Here is a 22,003-nt window from a genome sequence, read left to right on the forward strand (position 1 = left end):
AGGGCACAGCACGTGTATAGACCCAGAAACCCAGCACAGGGATGGCGGGAACCTCTCATAATGGGCACAGCAGGTGTACACACCCAGGAACTCAGCACAGAGATGGTGGGAACCCCTCATAAAGGGCACAGCAGGTGTATAGACCCAGAAACCCAGCACAGGGATGGCGGGAACCTCTCATAATGGGCACAGCAGGTGTACACACCCAGGAACTCAGCACAGGGATGGTGGGAACCCCTCATAAAGGGCACAGCAGGTGTATAGACCCAGAAGCCCAGCACAGGGATGGCGGGAACCTCTCATAATGGGGCACAGCAGGTGTACAGACCCAGGAACTCAGCACAGAGATGGTGGGAACCCCTCATAAAGGGCACAGCAGGTGTATAGACCCAGAAACCCAGCACAGGGATGGCGGGAACCTCTCATAATGGGCACAGCGGGTGTACAGACCAGGGAACTCCGCACAGGGATGGTGGGAACCCCTCATAATGGGCACAGCGGGTGTACAGACCCGGGAACTCAGCACAGGGATGGTGGGAAACCCTCATAATGGGCACAGCGGGTGTACAGACCAAGGAACTCAGCACAGGGATGTGGGAACCAATCATAATGGGCACAGCGGGTGTACAGACCCGGGAACTCAGCACAGGGATGGTGGGAACCCCTCACAATGGGCACAACGGGTGCACAAACCCGGGAACTCCGCACAGGGATGGTGGGAACCCCTCATAATGGGCACAGCAGGTGCACAGACCAGGGAACTCAGCACAGGGATGTGGGAACCCATCATAATGGGCACAGCGGGTGTACAGACCCGGGAACTCAGCACAGGGATGTGGGAACCCATCATAATGGGCACAGCGGGTGCACAGACCCGGGAACTCAGCACAGAGATGCTGATGATGAGTTACGTCATTTACTAAGCTCTGGAGTAACTGCACTTGTAGAGTGCAACTGCACTTTGCAAAGTGCAAGGCCTATTTGCCTCTAGTAAATCAACCCCTATGTGCCTAGAAGCCTAGAAGCTTGCTACGTATTCCTGTGAGAAAGCAGCCGGACAAAGACTACTTGTAAAGGAGATGGTTTCAGGGTATCAGGGCTTTTTTTCAGCGGGAATACGGGGGAAAGCAGTTCCAGCAACTCCAGCACGTGATGTATGTAATGGCAAGGAGTGCTGGGGTGTGCTAGAGGGTCTATTGAGGCTTGCTGCTAGGGAATCTATTGTTGCCGGAGGAAATCTGCTTTTGAGTGGGGAGGGACTAATGTTTCTGGGGGGGTCATTTGTTGCTGGGAGGGACCTACCGTTGAGGGAGGGGTCTATTATTGCTGGCTTCTGCAGGGTTTAGAGATCTGTTGTTGCTGCTGGGGGTCTATTGTTGCGTGGAGGTCTATTGTTGCTGGGGGGGGCTCAGTTTTTGCCAGGGGGGCTATTGTTGCTGGCTGCAGGGGATATATTTTACTGCTTTTCTAGTTATCACTAAAAAATTCCAAATTTTTTAGCACAACAATATACTTGGTTCTGTATTCTCTAAAGTGGGCAGTACTGAGAGGTGGAACCAAGGGATGGTGCTCAGAGGTGGGTAGGAGGCAGAAACAAGGGTGACTCAGAAAGGGAGGAGTACCTATTCTCTGAAAAAAAAAATCCTTGATTAGTATAAATGTAAATGTTGGGGATTCATGGAGATTTTATATGATGGCAGGGCGTTAGTGTTACGGGGAGGGTTACATGAAGGATTAGTGTTAGGGTTGATGTAACAGTACAGAGAGGACTAGAGTTGGGCTAAGTGGAGGATTACAGAGAGCTTCAGTGTGACAGGCCACTAGGGTATATAATCACCATCTGTGCTAAAAACTACATGGCTGATTTTCCAGCAATGAATGCAAATGATCTTCCTTGACTTGATGATGATTACTTAAACATTTTAGGAAGACCAGTTATAGATCGCATTACGTTTGGACATCGATCTATTAAACTGAATGTTCATGCCTTTTATCCATGAGATCTTGTGGTGACCTGGGAAGACTCAGACAAATGACATGGCCAATACAAATGAATTATGGAGGAACGCATCAAGAGTGATATGCAAGAGAGCGAAGATGGCATATACAGGTATACCAGCATCTGTGAGGCCATGGCACTGGGTGATCTTATGAACCTGGTGGACAAATATGTTAAAGCCACCATTAAACTTGAAGCTCTGGAGTTTTTCAAAAATATTTATTTCTTCTGCAGCAATGGTAAAGCCAGATTTTTTTTTATAGTTCTGCATAGCACAGTAAAGCCTGCTTAGAAGAGAAGGTATTCACCAGGGTTGCTAACCAAACACGTGTAGCACACACACATGAACTTTAATGGCATTCCAGTCTTAGTCCGCAGGGTTCAATATTGAGTTGGCCCCGCCCTTTGCAGCTATAACAGCTTCACCTCTTCTGGGAAGGCTGTCCACAAGGTCTAGGAGGGTGTCTATGGGAAGGTTGGACCATTCTTCCAGAAGCATATTTGTCAGGTCAGGCACTGATGTCAGACGAGAAGGTCTGGCTCGCAGTCTCCGCTCCAATTCATCTCAAAGGCATTCTATCGGGTTGAGGTCAGGGCTCTGTGCAGGCCAGTCAAGTTCCTCCACCCCAAACTGGCTCCTCCATGTCTTTATGGACCTTGCTTTGTGCACTGGTGCGCAGTCATGTTGGAACAGGAAGGGGCCATCCCCAAACTCTTCCCACAAAGTTGGGAGCATGAAATTGTCCAAAATGTCTTGGTATGCTGACGCCTTAAGAGTTCCCTTTGCTGGAACTAGGGGGCCAAGCCCAACCCCTGAAAAACAACCCCACATCATAATCCCCCCTCCACCAAACTTTACACTTGGCCCAATGCAGTCTGGCAAGCACCGTTCTCCTAGCAAACAACAAACCCAGACATGTCCGTCAGATTGCCAGACAGAGAAGCATGATTCATCACTCCAGAGAACACGCCTCCACTGCTCTAGAGTCCAGTGGCAGTGTGCTTTACACCACGGCAACTGACTCTTTGAATTGCACTTGGTGATGTAAGGCTTGGATGCAGCTGCTCGGCCATGGAAACCCATTCCATGAAGCTCTATATGCACTGTTGTTGTGCTAATCTGAAGGCCCCACCAAGTTTGGAGGTCTTTAGCTATTGACTCTGCACAATTAGAGATTTCTGCGCACTGTGCTCTTCGGCATGCACTAACCCCACTCTGTCATTTTACGTGGATTACCACTTGGTGGCTGAGTTGCTGTTGTCCCCAGTTGCTGCTACTTTGTTATAATACCACTAATAGTTGAGCATGGAATATTTAATAGCCAGGAAATGTCACGGATGGACTTATCGTACAGGTGGCAACCTAGTAGGATACCATGCTTGCATTCACTGAGCTCCTGAGAGTGACCCATTCTTTCAAAAAGTTTGTAGAAGCAGTCTGCATGCCTAGGGGCTTGATTTTATACACCAGTGGCCATGGAGGTGATTGGAACACCTGAACACTAGAAGAGGAACAAGGGGCACCCCTTCCTAGTTCCCCTACCTATGGCAAAGGAAAAGGAGTTGGAACTACCAATTTTGAGGACCATCCTAGGTTGGCTGTAGAGAAGGGAAATCCACTTGCAATTCTTAGGTCCACAACCCATCTTAGTCAACACTAGCCTCACATATCCTCAATCCACTAAATCAAACATTTTGGCAATTTCCAGCGACACCAACACGCTGCTGCCAATCTGGGCATGGGAATCCTGCAAATGTGTGAAAAGTCTGTGAAGGGTAGTATCGGTGGACTTTCCTGGCATAAAGCTTGTTTGATCAACAGTAGCAAGTGAAGAGATAACCATGGATAGTCTAGTAGCCAAGGTTTTAAATAAATATTTTAGATCTGCATTAAGGAACGCTATGGGTCGATAAGAGGAGCATTGAGTGTGGTCCTTGCATGGTTTAGGGATAAGGAGCACATGTACCTCAACCATAGAGGAGGGTAGGATGTCATGAGCAAAACAGTAGGCATATAAGGAACGAAATCTAGGGACAAAGGTATCTGAATATAATTTGTACCAATCAATTGGAAACCAATCTGTTCCTGGTTACTTGTGCATGTATGTAGTTAAGGAGTGATCTGTGGACATCTCATCATCATTTTTATTCACCAGGTTCTTCTCTGTGCTAAACCACATTATAGTGTACAATACTATCATCTTCAACATCCATCTCCTCATCTTCATCATCTAGAAGTGGACTGCAATGCCTTTTTGGTTTTGGAATAATAGGATGACCCACCATGTTATAAATATCTTGTACAGGCAGATGGTGTGACTCAGGTGTTTGAGTAAAAGGGTAATGTTGGTAACCCATTATATTATACACTTCTTGTGGGTATAAAGACTCAGATGCTGGAACATCAGGATGATTTTGCATTATGTTACACACATTCTGTGGAGTTGGACGGTGAGGCAGATGTTCGTGATCCTTTATAATAGACACATCTTGTGGAGATGGATGGTGGGGCACTGGAACTATTCACCAGGATGATACTGTCGGTGCTGTATACATGGTTTCTGCTGCTATGGGGCTGTAACAACAAAGTCACACAAGATACCAATTACAGTCACCTGAAATACAATACAGTAAAAGCATGCACATTACATTTTAACGATACTGCTCTTATACAGAGCCTGAGATAGCTTGCCATCTGAAAGAGAACCAGTGCAGGGTAAGGCAGAAGGCTGAGAAAATACTTCCCTGCTTACCCTGGTTGGAGCTTACACAAGGCTGGGGACTCCCTGAACCCACCGGAGAGCAGTAATGCCTAGTAATTGGTCATTGGCAAGTATTTCTCTTCATAGCTGAATAAGGCCCCATGTGCATTGGGTGTTTCAGGTGCACTGTCCACAAATAAACATATAGGTGCAGCGCTAGAATATACAGGGTATCCCAGAAATGTATAATGCACAATATGAGATTATTATACAGGTCATAAGTGGCAAGGTGCAAATAAAGTGCAAGCAATCACAGTAGGTGTTAATAAAGTGACAGTAGTGAGCACACAATGGTGCTAATGAATCAATCAATATTGCACAAGCGTCCACAAATAGTGAAGCTCCAAAATTGGTCTCAAATAAGTGCTCCAGGTAATCATCCAGGTGGTGTGTTGTAAATGTGTTAAGATTACGCACTCACCAGATGCGCAATCAGAATGCGCATTTGCATGTATAGTATCAGCCAAAAGGTCCCTTTTTTCAGTGGATATTATGCATAGGCATTGCACAAACAGCCATACCAAAGCGGAAGATCATGCTATAAAAATGACAGGCGCGATTGCGATAACTGGATACTCAAAGCCAGCTTGTAACCAAATATAACTGGGCTCTTTATGGCTCCCAGCCTGGGGGAAGTGAAAACTGCAAGGAGTCCAAATAGGTGGGAGGAAGATATCATTTATGCCAGAGATTGGCCTGAGCTCTCTTTTTATAGGCGCTACATAGATGATATCTTTTTTATTATGGAATGGAGATGAACAAAAGCTTTTAAAATTTTTTAGTACCCTTAATAACAATAATTTGAATATTAAATTAACCTTCGAATATAGTCCTCATGAGATTAACTTTCTTGATTTAACCTTATTGAATAGAGGGGGTAAAATTGTCACCGAATCATATTTTAAGGGTACGGATCGAAATATTTACATTCCCATAGACAGCTGCCACCATCCAGCCTGGTTGGCCAACATTCCCAAGCGCCATTTCCTTCGAGTAAGGAGAAATTGTACTAATTTGGACACCTACTACTCCAAAGCCCATATACTTAAAGAAAGGTTTTTAGAAAAAGGCTATGATGAGTTGGAACTCAACCAAGCGCTTGAAGCTGTGGCTAATACTAATAGAGATGATATTCTGAATAATGGGGCTAAATGTAGACAACCAAAAGTATGCCCATTTATCACTACTTTTTCGGTCCAACATAAAACCATTTCCAGGATTTTTAATAAGCATTGGGGAAATTTAAAGGGTGATCTGGTTTTAGCTAAAATCTTACCCGACAAGCCTGAGATTACATTCAGGAGGACTATGGCATTAACGAATAAGATAGCACCTAATGTTGTGAACCCACCTTCTAACCTTACATTTTTTTCTGATATGAAGGGGTTCTTTCCACGCAACAAGTGTGTTATATGTTTGTGCAATAACCAACGGAAGAAGAGAATAAATTCATTTACATCTTCATCTACAGGCAGAGAATACAACATCGACAGCTTTATCTCCTGTAACAGTCGATTTGTTGTTTATTTATTAGGGTGCCCATGTGGGAAGCAGTATGTTGGGCGCACTACTAGAAGGCTAAGGGACAGGCTAAGGGAGCACATATATAATGTAAAGAGAGGCTTTAAAGGTCATGCGCTCTCTAAGCATTACAGGTTTTGCCATAATAGGGACCCTTCTTCCCTAACTTTTGTGGGGATTGATATTGTTAAAACGCACTGGAGGGGGACTAATAAGAAGAGAGTAGTCTCCTAACTTGAATCAAAGTGGATATACGAGATGGGCACTTTCTATCTGAAAGGTCTCAACATAGATATGGATCTGAATTGTTTTATTGATAATAGTTGAGTTCTAGTCCACTACATTTTTTCCCACTTTTAGCCTTTTAAACATCTCCATTTTACACCTTTGCCTTTTAGATAACTTATATGCAATTTTAGACATACACATGCATATATACCTATTTTAGCACATTCATTTTGCATTTTTGCCCATGGATCACATCTCCATTTTATGTGCTTCTCCATTTTTATGTGCTTCCACATAGCCATCATTGCACATTTTTATGAATTTCTGTGTGCTTTTTATATGTATATATTAAATTTATATATATATATACTGTATATATTCTTTCTTTTATTCATGCTATACTATTCTATATTATCTGGGTAATTCTATTCTATTTATTGGGCACTACAGTTTATTTTAAAGTTTTGATTGTTTTTTATCAGAATATTTTTCATATAATGTTAATATCTTTCATATTATGTTTTAAGTTACTATTTCATCTGATTATGCTATAAATGGCCATGACCTTCATCGACAAATATATTCATGATAATTAATGGTCTGTAAATTTGTGTCTATGATGACTATTACACTTACTCCAGATCATGGTGTTGTAATATGGCGCAATCCAGTATATTTTGACTCATTGAAGTTTTCGCTTCCCCCAGGCTGGGAGCCATAAAGAGCCCAGTTATATTTGGTTAAAAACTGGCTTTGAGTATCCAGTTATCGCAATTGCGTCTGTCATTTTTATAGCATGATCTGCCGCTTTGATATGGCTGTTTGTGTAATACCTATGCATCATATACACTGAAAGATGGCGCCCGCACAGGTGTGCAGACATCGCGGACTTCAAAAAAATGGCGGACACGATGTGCGCACGCGCCGTGTCCGCTATAAATAGACTGCTTACATTACATTGCGTACAAGCACACCCCTTATGAATACGTGCTTAGCACGAAAGGCGTCAAGGAGGAGCCGTATGCAGTGACGTCACGCCACCGTGACCACGAGGAGGTCCGGCGGCCATCTTTTTGGATTCACAGACAGTCAGTGTGTTATATGTGTTTATCTATGCTAACCAGAATAATTGAGCTATGTTAAAGAATACTACACTATGCGCATCCTTCTTTTTGGCTCTATATGAGCCAATACTATCACAGAGCCCATTCCGGAGGATGGCTGAGTGGAGGCAGATGACCCAGGGGAAGTGAGGTTTTCTGACCAGACCTGGCTGCATATACTCTTAAAGGGACCTTCGGCTGATACTATACATGCAAATGCACATTCTGATTGCGCATCTGGTGAGTGCGTAATCTTAACACATTTACAACACACCACCTGGATGATTACCTGGAGCACTTATTTGAGACCAATTTTGGAGCTTCACTATTTGTGGACGCTTGTGCAATATTGATTGATTCATTAGCACCATTGTGTGCTCACTACTGTCACTTTATTAACACCTACTGTGATTGCTTGCACCTTGCCACTTATGACCTGTATAATAATCTCATATTGTGCATTATACAGTTCTGGGATACCCTGTATATTCTAGCGCTGCACCTATATGTTTATTTGAGTACTTTGGAAGGTTGTTTTTTGGTTGCCTTTTATAGGTGCATTAGCTGTTGATGGTTTTAGCGCTCGCTTTTCTTCTTTTAGGTGCACTATCCAGCCTCACTGCCAGCAGCCTGTTAAACTCCATGAGAGGCTGACAGCTGCAGCAGCTGGACAGAGCAGACTAGTGCACCTAGCGGTAGTAACGTTTAGGGGTATATGCACCCAGGGATGAATGCCCGGAATGCAAACTGGGCAATGATCCCTGGGCGTGTACTGCCATAAATGTCTTCTAGGTGCACAATCCAGCAGCAGATGTCACCCTCCCATAGAGTTTGACAATCTTTGGGGCTGGACAGTTCACCTGGGTACTGCTTTCTTGGTTTGGTGGGGAGCGAGTTCACAAACCTGAGATGCATTTTATACAATAAACTTTTTGAAGAGGTAGCCATATGGGTGTTTATGCCTATTTTTTGTTGTTGTGTATTTCTGTTTTTGATTACACCCTGCCTAAATGTTTATGGTGGCACCTCTTCATGACTGCATTGGATGGTTGGGCTCCCTGGACCATATTTTGCTGTGTATTATTATGTTGCTGAGTTATGACTATGTATGTCCCTCTGACAAACCTCTAAGATGTTTATTGACAGCAGTGCATCCTGGAGAAGGATTTTGGATGACCTTCCAGAAGGGTCCAAGGCCTTGGGCTCCTGTCAGGAGAGGAGATCCTTGCCTCATGGGCTGTTTCCAGGAGAGAAGATGGTGTTGGAGGATTTGGTCCTACAAGTCTGCATCCTGAGGAGGGTCCGTACTTTAAGAGAGGCATGAGCCTGGGGCCTATAGAATTCAAGCTGCTTTGTTGGAGAGTACATTAAGAGGGAGTGAAGCAGGAACATGGCTGCCTGTGTGGAACATTTTGAGAAAAAACTTTCCTGCTGAATAGTGTCCTGGAGAACAGAGTATAAGTTGCTTCTGGTGGACATTGTAGGAAGTTCTACTTGCTCATCTTAAGAGGTAAGTCTGCTGCCTGGTTGTCTACTAATACAGATTGCAAGGCCTGGCTTAGAGATCTATTGACTGTAGCTACTAGACAGGTCTGGCACCATTATTTGCCTATTTTGGGGTATCCTGTACCCTAACCCTCCCTCCTGAGCCTATTGCACTTTAATAAACTCTCTGATGTAGTCTGAAATAAATGGGACCAAATTCCTTTTACCCCACAAAGTGTCCAGGATTTCATTGTAAGAATTGAAATGCTAGCCCATGTACCTGGGAGTCCTTCCTATCTTCCCAGGGATAGGGGGTTGCTATAATAACTAACTATCAGCTCTTTTTTAATTTTAGTCAAACAAGAACCTTACCCAAGCTCAACCGCTATACATTAGAAAGCATGAAGAAGACCAGTGCACAAGCTGGGAAGTCCAACTCCCCATATAATGATTCCAAAGCAAAAAGATGCTGGCAACCCAGTATGCTCTTCTGGTTACTCTTTATTGACTACATGACATGAATACACTAAGACAAATTCTAACGTGTTTCAGCTATACATAGAATACTATGAGGAAGCCTTTTTAATATTAGGTTCTGTAGCTTAAGGAAATCCTAGGTTCATCTTGATTACATCAAGAGTAAAAGGTCATACTTTTTGTTTTAAAAACATATAAATAATATGTTGCGCTACTTCTTTGAGTATTAAATCAATACATATTTCCAATAAATATATATATAAAAAAAAATCAATATTAATAAACTTGTGAAAATCAGATAATTGTGTGAAATCAAAATGTCATCCCGTGCTCATTATACATAAAAATATATTTTATAAAAAAATATATAAAAATTAATCAGTCTTCAGTGAAAAAAATATGTGACTTTTCCCAGTGATTCAAATCAATAATTCCAGGTGACTTCCTTAGTGAGTATAAGATGTACGCTCACCTCCAGATTAGCCTGTAACAGGCTAATGACGCTTTTTGTCCACTCAATGGGACTGATGTTTGTTGCACCATATGAAGAGTGGTGGGTCCCTCTCAGGCTGCTTCCCGTCTCCTATTCCTGCTGCGATCTTACTCATATACTGCTTAACTCCTGCTTTCCTTTCCTTAGCAGGTGCCCTCTCCAGATTAGCCTATGACAGGCTAATAACATTTTTTGTCCACTCTTTTTTATATATTTTTATATATTTATTGGAAATATGTATTGATTTAATACTCAAAGAAGGAGCGCAACATATTATTTTTATGTTTTTGAATTATTTGCACATTTAAAGAGGATGTGTTGTATGTTTGCGATTCTGTAATAGCAGTGAGTGGCTCGCAAGTTACATCTTTGTTTTTGTTTGAAACATACTTTTTGTTTTACTTTAACCTCTTCAGTAAAGAACAGATATAGGGGTTGATTTACTAAAGGCAAATAGAAGGTGCACTTTGCAAAGTGCAATTCCTGCATAGCCTAGTACATGAGCAGAAGCTCTGCTGACGTCCACCAGCCAAGTATGTGCAAGCAAAAATGTTGTTTTCCTAAATTTTCCTTGCATGTGATTGGGTATTCTTTGCAAAGTGAGCTTTACCTCATTTACTAACTTCTGGAGAAACTGCACTTTGCAAAGCGCACAAATCAACGCCTAACATTCTCACTATTCTGTACTCTAGCACTATATTAAGAAATCTTAACATTAGAGAAAAGCAAATCTCCAAAATTGAAAGTAAAGATGAAATAAATTTAACCAATATATACAAATATGTGCAGTGCCTGCAATGTAACTAAACAAAAGTGCAATATAACGAATAAAGTGCTATTCATCATATGCAAAAATAAATGTTAAATGTGCAATTCATCCACCAATAGTCCAATTCCTTAAAGTGACAGGTCGTCAATTTCATGTATAACAGGTAAGTATAAATAAATGTAAAAAACAGCCTGTTAATATAAAGTGCAGACAATCTTCGCCCCTATTAAGTGGACCGATGAACAAACACCTTGCATGTCCACTGTGCCGATCACCACCACAAGCACTCTGCACTCACCAGAAAATATGGCTGCAAGGATATACCCAGCAAAAGCACTTAGTGGTATAGCCCAGGAAACTCTACTGATCTTCAGGTTGTGGTCCATTTAAGATGTCTCCTCACTGGCTGCAACACTGGTTAGAGCACCACTATCCAGGACGGAAAGATGAATACCGGAGCTATACCGGATAAATGCTCACAAACTGGAGCCACAAGTATCTATCATGGTGTAGCATTTATTAAAGTTTCTGCACAAAGCACATAAAGGCCATTTAAAACCAAACAGTAGCCAGCAACCTACATACTATCCGAAACATACGTGTTTCGTGCTATAGCTCATCATCAGGGGTCATTTTTGATAGTTATATGAAGGAGGCCTTATATTGCCAACTGTCCCCACTCTGCTTTGCTACAGCTCAGTAATAGACCTGAATTTCTAGGTAATGCGTGCACAGCATCCTCTCACAATGCAGTACATGGTACATTGTCACCTATTGCCAGAACTTGGTATGTGGTCATCTATTGTCAGTATTGAATACATTGTCATTTATTACCAGGATAGTAACCTACGACCAATACTTGGTACATTGTCACCTATTGCCAGTATTTGGTAAATGGTCACCTTCTGCCAGTAATTTGTACACTGTCACCTATTGCCAGTACATGGTCACCTACTGCCAAATTCAAGTACTGTCACAATGGTGGTGCGGGACTGTACAATATCTAGTCCTACACAAATAGTGACTGCAATAAAATCTCTTAATGACTGGTACTAATTATCTTTTTTATTGACAATGGGGGTTACTGGACAATCTTGTAAAATTGTATTTACACTGTACATAAATTGTGTGGATTGTTCTTTACAGGTGTTGGAACAATAATGCAATACAGGATACCTAAAAATATGGCCGGAAAAAACTTTTCTTCCTAAGGTCCAATGCAGTACTACAGAGGACACCTACTGTACCTACACAAAGACATGGATGCAGTGCAGTATAATACAGGAAATGTGATTCTCTACACCAGCAATAAACTGCTCACTCATCTCATATTATAGTCTATGTGGTACTCACCGGTGACTTGCAGAGCTCCTGTACTCCTCTCTGTTGGCTGTTCCAGGCTGGGATGTTCCACCCTGCAGATATATTCCACACCCTGATCTCTCTCCAGAGACGGGGAGAAGGTCACACACGATCTACACCCATACGTCTTGTCATTCTGTCTCCCTAGTAGAGTATTCGTAATTCTGTACGTCCCATCTGAAGACACAGGATACATTTCTCTGGATTTCTTGTCTTTTCTCAACCACTTCACATTCACAGCATTCGGGAAGTATTTTGTTACTGTGCACTGTATGGTGGCTTCTTCACTGCTCCTCAGGGGTGGGACTGATATATCCACCTGTGGCTTCCAGGAATAGTCTACACAAGTAAAAAAGTAAATATATATATACACCGTGCGCTACACTCACTGAATTAACAAAAATTATGTACAGATGAGGTCTGAAATAAAAGTCTATTTCACAATCTCCATTTATACTTAAAGTGGACTTTCAAGTTGTACTATAGGTTCGTTTTTTTTTTAATAACAAACATGTTATACTTACCTGCTCTGTGCAATAGGTTTGCACAGAGCAGCCTGGATCCTCCTCTTCTTGGGTCCCCCGCTGGTGCTCCTGGCTCCTCCCCTTTCACCATTGCCCCCATAGCAAGCTCCTTGCTGTGGGGGCACTGGTGCATGCTCACTTTCAAGCCCGGCTCTTTGCGTCCATAAGACACAGAGCCGTGACTCAGCCCCACCCCCCCCACTCACTCCTCATTGGCTCATTGGCTGTGATTGACAGCAGTGGAAGCCAATGGCTTCTGCTGCTTTCTCATCCAATGAGGAGAGGGAGTCCCAGGACAACTTAGGCTCTCGTGCACATCACTGGTTCGAGAGGGGATTAAGGTAAGTATTAGGGGGGCTGTGGGCACACAGAAGGTTTTTTACCTTCATGCTTTCTTTGAAATCTTCTGGCTTTAGAACCACTTTGACTTAAAAATGAAAGAACCACTCATCCCCTTCCTCCCCCTCTTCCTCTGCCCACTTCTGCAATTCTCACCTAGGCAAAAATTACGTCATCTTGCTCCCTTCCTCTTCGCCCTCAACCTCCTGGGTCACGTCACATGTCCCAGGATCCTGCAGGACCAATCCGACAGTACTGTTGTGCCTCACACACAGGGCCGTGGTTAAGGGGGTACCACCAGTCCCCCTTTACGGGGCCTAGGTTAGCAGGGGGGTCCAGGCAGCTTGGTGAATCAGCTGTGGGCAGAGAGGGTGATCAGCATGGTGGTAGTGGGGGGGGGGGCTATTACTGGGACCAATCCCCTGTATGGTTCTCTCTGCAGCAGCTGAAAGCCGGCTTCTTCTCCTCTCCCTCTCGTTGGCTTTCAGCTGTTACACATAGAGCCATACAGGGGATCAGTTTCAGTAATTGCCCATTTACTGAACTATCACCCTCTCTGTGCATCATACATTTCCTCCTGTGTGCTCCCACCCCTGCAGTGCTGCCAGCCCCCCTCCTCTCCTTCCCACCAGCAACTGCAAGCACACAATTGGATCCTCCAGGATGGAGAGTGAGGGAAGGGTCCAGTAAATATTTCACATTTACCAGCCTCTTCTTTTCCTGAATGAACGCAATGAGTGATCAGAACCAATCAGAGTATTTTTTTGGTGATCCTCTGCTCCCCTGGAAGAAAGTGCTCCCCTATGAAACAGAGGTGGCCACTATGGTCTTTGCATTGGTCTTGATGAGGTCAGAGGACCTCAGACTACCGGAGTGTAGGAGACAAGATGCTGCAGGTATCAGCTAGCAGTGCAGAGGAGCCATCAAGAGTGGAAGATCAGGTAGTTGAAACTGCTGTACCCATCCCCTAGATATAAATGAGCATTTAACCCATGTAGTGTAAGTGCAGCCACACTGCTAGAAAAGAATTTTCGTTTTCCCAGAGTTTAGCTGTACATTAGTTTATCATCTTCTATGCCATCACAGTATCGAACAAAGGTGGAAAGACTCAAGTTTTCAATTATCAAGTAATTGCTCCAAGCAAAGACATACACTATGGTTGTTAGATTGAGTCAAGGTGGAGCTGTAGAAAAATAGTGGAAGTCAGTTGATCTAAATGGGGCCTTTACTCCTTTTATTCTAATTTCTGGCATACTTGTGATGCATGCTCCTATACTGGAGGAATGTAGGATTTAAAAGTCAACTTGTGAATTGAGATATTCCTTCTATTGATTCCAATGATGGGGCACTATTTCTCCCACTGATACCAATGATGGGGTACTATTCCTCCCACTGACACCAATGATGGGGCACTGTTCCTTCCATTGATACCAATGATGGGGTACTATATCTCCTACTGTCAACAACAATGAGGCATAGTTCTGCTCACAAACACCATAGAAAGGGCACTATTCCTTCCACTGACATCTCCAAACTGCGGCCGGGGGGCTGGATGGGACCCTCTGCTTGCCTTTATTGGGCTCTTGGAGCACTATTCCATCCACTGACACCAACAATGGGGCATAATTCCTGTCACTGGCACAAAAAATGGGGCGCTATTCCTCCCACTGACACTAATGATGGGGCACTATTCCTCCCACTGATACCAACAATGTAGCGTTATACCTCCCTCTGATACCAACTATGGGGCACTATTCCTTCCATTGATACAAACAAAAGGGTACTATTCCTCCCACTGATACCAATGATGGGACACTATTCTCTACTTTCACAGGTAAATGCACCTTTCTCCTACCTCCACTCTTAACTCCAAAACGCATTGACTCCTGCTATATTCAGAACAAATGGTGTATTTATATTTGTGTATATGTTGACCAGTCCTCACCTCCAGCTGCACCCGTTTTATGATTGTGTCTGTTTCCGGAGAGAAACATCCCCCGCTACTCATGTGATCCTTATCAGCTTCTAATTGGGGTGGAGTAGAATGCTCATTTGAGCATCTCCCTATAAATTTAGATCAGCTCATGGGGGAGATCTCTGATGGGGGGCACAGTCTCTGATGGGGGTGCTGCTTCAGATTGAGTGCGGCTTAGAAGGAGTGCGAAGCAGTTAAACACAGCAGTTGAACTTAAGCAGCAGGAAGACACAACAACAGCAAGAAGCTCTACTGCATGCTGGAAGACTGCAAGCAAACACCCTGGGAAACATCTCTTACATACCTGAGACCCACTCCGTGTACCTTTATATAATACACCCCCTCTTCTCATCATATTACTATCCTCTGTTCCCAAATCTCATTTCTTTACCCCTCTGCTCCACCCCAAAACTTGTACATCTCCCCCCTCACTGCTATCATCTCCCTACTATTGCTCTCTTCACCTCCCCAAAATGCCTCTTCCACTCCTCCTTCTCATTTTCCTCTCCTCCGTTCCCAAAATCCATTCACTATATCCCTCTGCTCCTCCCAAACAATTGTATATTGTGTCCTCACTGCTTCCTTCGCCCCTCTATGGCACCCACCACCTCCTCCTATTACTCCACTCTCCCACTGACCCGAACACCTCCACTAGTAGTTTCTCACGCTCCTGCACATCCCGCTCCCATGCCACCTTTCTCACCCTTCTCCTCCTAGCCACGGGGGACATCTCCCCGAATCCTGGCCCTCCACCACCTCCCTCACCCGCACAACACCCTCCCGCCTCCACGTCCTACTGCAACCCCCGCAACTTAGTATCTGTCCCCCTGCTCCCTAAAATCTCCCCCCCATTTTCATGTGCACTCCTGAACGCCCGTTCGGTGTGCAACAAGCTTACCGCCATCCACAACCTCTTTGTTTCCCGCTCCCTCAACCTCCTAGCGATCACGGAAACCAGGATCCAGCCCACTGACTCTACCTCCCCTGCTGCACTCTCCTACGCAGGTCTCACCTGGACCCACTCACCCAGACCTAACGGTCGTAAAGGTGGTGGGGTTGGTCTGCTCCTGTCACCGCAGAGCACCTTCTGAGTCCTCCCAAACCCCCCCTCCCTATCCTTCTCCTCCTTCGAGGCCCACTGCGTCCGACTATTCTCCCCAACCCCCCTGAAGATTGCTGTGATATACCAGCCTCCTGGATCCATACCCCGCTTCCTGGATGACTTCTCCTCCTGGCTACCCTTCTTCCTCTCCTCTGAGCTACCCACCATCATCCTTGGGGATTTCAACATCCCTGTCAACCTCGACAACCCGGACACAGCCCGTCTCCTCCACTTAACCTCGTCCTTTACACTTGCACAGTGCATACAATCCACCACACACTCCGACGGTAATATCCTTGATCTTGTCTTCTCCAATCGCTGCGCTCCCCACAACCTCACTAACACCCCCTTCCCTCTCTCTGACCACAACCTGATCACCTTCTCTATCTCCTCGTCCTCCAACACCTACCCCTCCAAATGTCACACTACTACCAGCCGTAACCTCCGCAACCTTAACCCTGCCCCCTCCACTCTGCAGCTGATCAACTCCACGACCGCATCCTCCCCCTGTCCTGCCCCGACTTGGCTATGACCGCCTACAACAATGCACTCTCAACAGCCCTTGACTCACTAGCGCCTTTAACCACACGCAACATCAGACCCAGACCGCTCCAGCCCTGGCAGACTGATCACACCAAAACCCTCAAACGACAAAGATTGACACAATTCGCAAGGACATTGCCGCAACTCACACACCCTCTCAACCCGTCCCCTCTCACACACCTACTGTCAGGAATGGACTCAGCACTGGTGGTGGGACTCGCCTGCCGTGTGGGCTGCAGTACCAGAGCTGACCAGCGGGTGCTCTTAGCAGCCAGAAGCTCACAATGAGCCAAACCTGGGGCTGATTGCAGAAAGGTGTATATAAGGCATGACCAGGCCTGTGCTCTGGGCCTTGGTGTATGTTTTCCCATGAGCCTCTGTACCTGTATCCTGTGTTCCTGCTTCATTGCTGACTCGGCTTGATCCTGATCTCTGTTGACCGTCTCCTGTTCTGACTACTGGCTCATCCCTGACTATTCTTCTGCCTACTCCTATGCTGTTTGACCTCCTGTTGCTGTACCTTGGCTTGTGACCCGTTTACTCTTTGCCTGCTGCTCTGTACTGATCTGCCTCCACCGTTACCGACCCGGCTTGTCTGACCACGCTAACTACTCTGCCATCCATCCATCCTGCACGGATCCAGCCGTACCTGCACATACCTCTGGCGGATCCCTCTACCACTAGCAGGTGTACTCAGGGGCCGCGACCTGGTCTCAGTCCTGCGCCAAGTCCATCCCCACCATCAGGGGCTCTGGTGAAAAGGCAGACTGGGGCTTAGACTCCGCTCCCTGGGGAATCCTGCCCTGAGGACCGCTAGAGGTACCACCAAATGGTCATTACAGAACCCTACAGCCGGCCTGACCGTTCCACCTCTCCAGCCCTGACTACGTCTGTGTTCCTGCACCTCCTAAAGATTAGTGGAAGGTTGGTTTGCTCACTGTGCGTTTATATATATATCTGGGTGGCTAATAACCTGTATTATACTATACCTGAAACCTGTGTTTCCCTGTCAGTCCACACCTTTCTGGTCATTCCTTGATTCCTGACAGCTACCCCCTTATCCCCCCTCCCCCTCGACATAACCCGCAGGGACTTCGTCGCTGCTCAAACTCTCTCCAACCCCCTTCACCCTCACTCAGCTACCCCCTCATCACCCCTCTCCCACGGCCCCACCACTGCTCTGACCTCCTCTTCCACCCCACCCTTCATTCCTCATACTGAAGCTCCCCCCACACTCCGCACCTTTGACCTTACTACCATCGAGGAAGTCTCCAAGATCCTCTCTGATGCCCACCTCACCACCTGCCCCCTCGACCCTATCCCCTCACAACTCCTACGACCTTCCTCCTCCTCCATCCTACGCTCCCTCACCCACATCTTCAATCTCTCCCTCTCCTCAGGTACTTTCCCCTCCCCTCTGAAACATGCACACATCACCCCCATACTTAAAAAGCCCTCCCTGGACCCCAATGACCCGAACAACCTCAGACCCATCTCCCTGCTCCCATTTACATCTAAACTCCTCGAGCGCCTAGTCTACACTTGCCTATGCTCTCACCTCAACGACAATAACCTCCTCGATCCCCTACAGTCCGGCTTCCGTCCCCTACACTCCACCGAAACTGCCTTACTCAAACTCTCCAACGACCTGCTAACCGCCAAAGCTAATGGCCACTGTTCAGTGCTCCTACTCCTTGACCTCTCTGCGGCCTTCGACACAGTCGACCACCCCCTCCTCCTCAAAAAACTACACTCCCTCGGCCTCAGATTCTGCTCTCTCCTGGCTCTCATCCTACCTGTCACAACGCTCCTTCAGCGTTACCTATAATGCTACCACCTCCCCCTCACTCCCCCTCTCTGTTGGGGTCCCTCAAGGCTCTGTCCTCGGGTCCCTTCTCTTCTCCATCTATACCTCCTCCCTTGGCCAACTCATACACTCTCACGGCTTCAACTACCACCTCTATGCCGACGACACACAAATCTATCTCTCAACCCCCCACCTCACCCCCTTGGTCTCAGCCCGAATCACACACCTACTGAGCGACATATCAGACTGGATGTCGCTCCACTTCTTTAAATTGAACCTCTCCAAAACCGAGTTTCTTGTCTTCCCCCCAGCCCGGACACCACCCCCCATTGATTTCTCTGTCACATCCAACAACGCTACCATCAAACCCGCCCTGCAGGCCAGAGTACTTGGTGTCATTCTGGACTCCAACCTATCCTTTCAACCCCAAGTCCAATCTTTAACAAACTCATGCAGACTCCACCTCCGCAACATCGCTAAAATCCGCACGTTCCTAACCCCAGAAACCACTAAACAGCTCATCCACTCCCTCATCATATCACGACTCGACTACTGCAACTCCCTCCTCACTGGCCTGCCTCGCCGCTGGCTATCCCTGCTTCAGTCGATCCTGAATACAGCTGCCAGACTCCTTCACCTTTCCAACCGCTCTGTCTCCGCCACCCCCCTCTGCCAATCCCTCCACTGGCTTCCGATTGCGCAACGGATCAAATTCAAAATCCTAACGCTGACGTACAAAGCTGTCCACCATACTGCCCCGAACTACATCACTGACCTAATATCCAAGTACCGCCCAGCACGCACACTCCGCTCCTCACAAGACCTGCTTCTCTCTAGTTCCCTGGTCTCCTCCTCCCATGCCCGCCTCCAGGACTTCTCCAGGGTGTCACCCATCCTCTGGAACTCCCTGCCCCAACCCATCAGATTATCACCTACTCTCCTCTCCTTTAGGCGCACCCTGAAAACCCATCTCTTCAGGGAAGCCTACCCCACCCCCTGCTAACTTGCCGACCTCCTCCACTCTTCCTACCACTCCATCCCCCACAGCTATCTCCTCCTGTACCACTATCCCCTCCCTCCTAGATTGTAAGCTCCAAGGAGCAGGGCCCTCGATCCCTTCATGTTTTGCATTGTATTGGTATTGTTCTGTCACATGTTCTGTCCCCCTTTGTAATGTACAGCGCTGAGCGAACTATTGGCGCTTTATAAATACTGTATAATAATAATAATAATAATATTCCTCCCACTGATACCAATGATGGGGTACTATGCCTACCACTGATACCAATGATGGGGCACTATTCCTCCCACTGACACCAACGATGGGGCACTATTCCTCCCACTGACACCAACCATTGGGCTTTGTTTACTCCCACTGGATCTAGTCCAGCCCTCCTAAAGTCCAAAGGACAGTAAACTGGCCCTTTCTTTAGAAAGTTTGGAGACCCGTGACCTAGACTAATCAAGTATTTAACACTAGCATTGCAAGGTCAGCCCCACAGCAAGGGAAGACTTAGTTTTTCTGTAGTTTAGCTTTAAGGTATGAACTTAATTTTTGGAAATAGTTAAACATTTGCTGGCCTTATGTGATCTTTAGCATTTCATCATTGTGCTTCCCTCTCTTCTATCTATCTGTTCAGTCACCAAAAACTCCAGCCAAATACCATTTCCAAGTTAGGCTGCATTTAAACCAGAGTGTGAGAGTTCAAAGGAGAAATTGAAAAAAATGTTGTTTTGTCTTTAATGTGTGCTTTTCCGCATTTTGTTCTGTCATATTCAGTCTTTGTTTTACTCACTGGAAAAAGCTGGTTACTAGGAGGAGGAGATGTTTGTTTAGGCTTGAAAAATTCTAATTTTCAGCTGCTCCTGTTGAAATCTAAGAGGCAGAAATCGCCACATCCAAAATGTAGCTCACATACCTTCATATGCTTCAGGTGTCTGAGCGCTCATACAGTCATGGCCAAAAATATTGGCACCCCTGCATTTCTGTCAGATAATGCACCACTTCACCCAGAAAATTGTTGCAATTACAAATGTTAAGGCATTCTCATATTTATTTATTTTTGTTTGTATTGGTATGACACAAAAAAAAGAGGGGTAACAAAAAGCCAAATCTGACACATTCCACACAAAACCCCAAAAATGGACTGAACAAAATGATTGGCACCCTCAATTTTAATATTTGGTAGCACACCTCTTGGAAAAATAACTGAAGTCAATGGCTTCCTGTATCCATCAATGAGTTTCTTCCATCTCTCTGCAGGAATTTTGGAGCACTCTTCTTTCTCCAACCACTCCAGGTCTGTCAGATTGGAAGGGTTCCTTTTCTCAACTGCTGTTTCTCTCCACAGGAGTTCTATGGGATTGAGATCTGGACTCATTGCTGGTCAGTTCAGTCCTCTCCAGCGTTTTGTCTGAAACCATTTCTGGGGGCTTTTTGATATGTGCTTTGGGTCATTGTCCTGCTGTAAGACCCATGACCTCTGACGGAGACCCAACTTTCTGACACTGGGCCCAACATTGCACCCCAGAAATCTTTGGTAGTCTTCAGATTTCATAATGTCATGCACAAAGTCAAGACATCCAGTGCCTGAAGCAGCAAAGCAACCCCAAACCATCAGTGACCCCCACCATGTGTGACTGGAGGGATTGGATTCTTTTCATAAAAGGCCTCATTGCTTTTTCTGAAAACAGTAGAATGATGAGCTTTACCAAAAAGCTGCCATTTTGTTTCATCTGTCCACAGCACATTGTATGACTGTTATTCTGGTAGTGAAAGGGTGTTGTGCTTGTTCCCTACACTAGCAGTCCACTCCCTGCATTTTGGGTCCACAGGTACCTAGAGACCTAGTCTGGAAGTCGCAGGAGCGATGTAGAGGGGCCTCTCAGAGAGAGAGATCACGTAGTTACAGAGCATGGTTGCCAACCATCAGTAGATTTACTGAAAGTTTGTAAAAATCAATGATTTTTGCAAATGTTAAAATATGTCAGTAAAAATCAGGGCTACTTAATGGAGTACTGGCAGGCACCTCTGCCAAAGGACGCTGGGAGCATTGGGCAGGTGCTGGCAGCAGAATGAGCAGTTGGCAGCATTTGCCGATACTGCTCCTCTAGTCTGGGCTGCAGCCTTGTGGAGTGATCTGTCCTCTGCCTCTCCCCAACAGCAGAGCTTCACTTCCACTGGAGGCCCTGCTGTTGCTGTGCTGGGAGTCTGGGGCACAGGCCCCTGCTGTCCGATCCTGAGCCCCCACTGTGTCCAATCCCTTCACCATGCAGCAAAACCCCAAGCTGCCCTGTGCCCACATGGCCAGGCTGTGACCAGCATGTGTCTGCTGTGGAGGAGGAGGGGAGAACAGGAATGGGCCCAGCTAATTCAGCTCAGGTGAGACCACATACGGGGCACCTTAACCTGTACACCTTGGGGTGAGGGGCAGTGTTCTTGTACTGCTGTCACTGCACTCTGCACTGATTTACTATCCCCATTCTAATATCCTACAACAGGAGGGGCCCCTAT

The 22,003-nt window shown here is 45.8% G+C and overlaps 1 protein-coding gene across 1 annotated transcript in view; it reads right to left on the bottom strand.

Annotated features, from left to right (window-relative positions):
• Positions 1–4,144: 4,144 nt before the first annotated feature.
• Positions 4,145–22,003, bottom strand: part of LOC149472048 (uncharacterized) — a 119,671-nt gene continuing 101,812 nt past the window's right edge. Inside the window, 2 exon segments of the mRNA XM_089693190.1 lie at positions 4,145–4,518; positions 12,191–12,538. Coding sequence (XP_089549316.1) covers positions 4,145–4,518; positions 12,191–12,538 — 722 coding nt within the window.

The sequence above is a fragment of the Staurois parvus genome, unplaced genomic scaffold (assembly GCF_062004578.1).
Source record: "Staurois parvus isolate SC_StPar_1 unplaced genomic scaffold, SC_StPar_1.0 ptg000024l, whole genome shotgun sequence".
Taxonomy (NCBI): Eukaryota; Metazoa; Chordata; class Amphibia; order Anura; family Ranidae; genus Staurois; species Staurois parvus.